Source organism: Varanus komodoensis, unplaced genomic scaffold, assembly GCF_004798865.1.
Source record: "Varanus komodoensis strain SLA01 unplaced genomic scaffold, ASM479886v1 scaffold34_3, whole genome shotgun sequence".
In the NCBI taxonomy this organism is placed as follows: domain Eukaryota; kingdom Metazoa; phylum Chordata; class Lepidosauria; order Squamata; family Varanidae; genus Varanus; species Varanus komodoensis.
In genome coordinates, this window is record NW_025335855.1 from 1,354,704 (window position 1) to 1,355,882 (window position 1,179).

Sequence of the window (1,179 nt, forward strand, 5' to 3'; positions counted from 1 at the left end):
GGGCGATCCCCGTCCGAGCCCCCCCCCCCGTCCGGCCAGGCGACGGCTCAGGAGGCGCCGTAGCCCCGCGGCACGGCGAGGCGCCGCCAAGCTGCCCGCGCGCCCGGCTGCATCCCGGTCGCAGGCTTCGGGATGCGGAAGAACCACAACCTCGCAGCGCGCCCTTCGCCTTCGGCAAGGCGGCGGCTCGCTCGCAAGGAGCTCCTTTGCTCCGAGCGAGCCCGAAGCGATCCCCGTACGAGCAGGCCGCCGCCTCGCCCCGCGCGAGCAGCGAGCCCAGAGCCTCCGTGGCAGGCCGCAGAAATGGGCCCGGCGGGCTGGTTCTGGCCATAGGTTGAGGGCCTATGCAATATAAAGACGAGGCCTGTAGCGCCCTAAAGCTCAAAACGTGCATCTTGGAGGCCTGTAATGAACTGGCAGCCAGTGTGGGCTCAGCTCAGAAGTTGCAACGTGTGTGCCAAATTGTGTCCGTTAATAACGAGGTGGCGTGCAGCGCAAGGAAGCTTTTGTCCGCAGACGTGATCTCGCAGCTTATTTGCTGGTTTGCTTGCACACAAATAGCCACAGCTTCAAAAAAAATCAGAATACTGCTCCGTTAAGATACTTCAGATATTAAGCATTGTCTCTGTGAGTGATGAGCATATCTGAGTCTGCCCAAGTATTAGCAGTTAAGTGTGTTTTGAGGGCAGATTTTTGGGTTTTTGCTGTTGCGTAATGGAACTCTCTTTCAAGTACCCGAGTGAGGAAATACTGTGACTGCGATCCCACGTGCAACTTACTCAGAAGAAATTCTGTGTTCAACGGCGTGCATTCCCTAGTTTCTACCTGCCCGGATGCAGGAGAGGCTGCGGCAGCACGTGGCGGAACGGGCAGAGGCCCGAGCGCTCAAGCAGAGACTCCGCGTGCGCGGGCCTCCCGGCAAACGCCCGGGTGCGGAACGGCAGCACCGGAGCGCCAGGCTTCTGGGAGAGGCCGGCTGTGCATCGGGCGCCAGGGAATCCCGGGGCGGGCGGAGAACACGCGGGATGTGGCCGCCGCCTCTCGGCCGAGCTCGCCGGAGGGGCCTCCCGCCGGCGGCCTCGCTCGCCACGCCAGGGCCGGCCAGGGAGCCGAAAGGCAGGGGCCGGGTGCGCGGAGAAGGCCGCCGCCGCCTCCGGCTCGAGAGCGGCCGCGGGGGCG

General features: G+C 64.0%; 1 protein-coding gene across 1 annotated transcript in view; it reads left to right on the forward strand.

Annotated features, from left to right (window-relative positions):
• The first annotated feature begins 833 nt into the window (after positions 1 to 833).
• The window catches only part of TMCO1 (transmembrane and coiled-coil domains 1), a 12,200-nt gene continuing 11,854 nt past the window's right edge, over positions 834 to 1,179 (forward strand). Inside the window, exon 1 of the mRNA XM_044439392.1 lies at positions 834 to 930. Within this exon, the coding sequence (XP_044295327.1) occupies positions 834 to 930 (97 nt within the window). The remainder of the gene's footprint in view (positions 931 to 1,179) is intronic.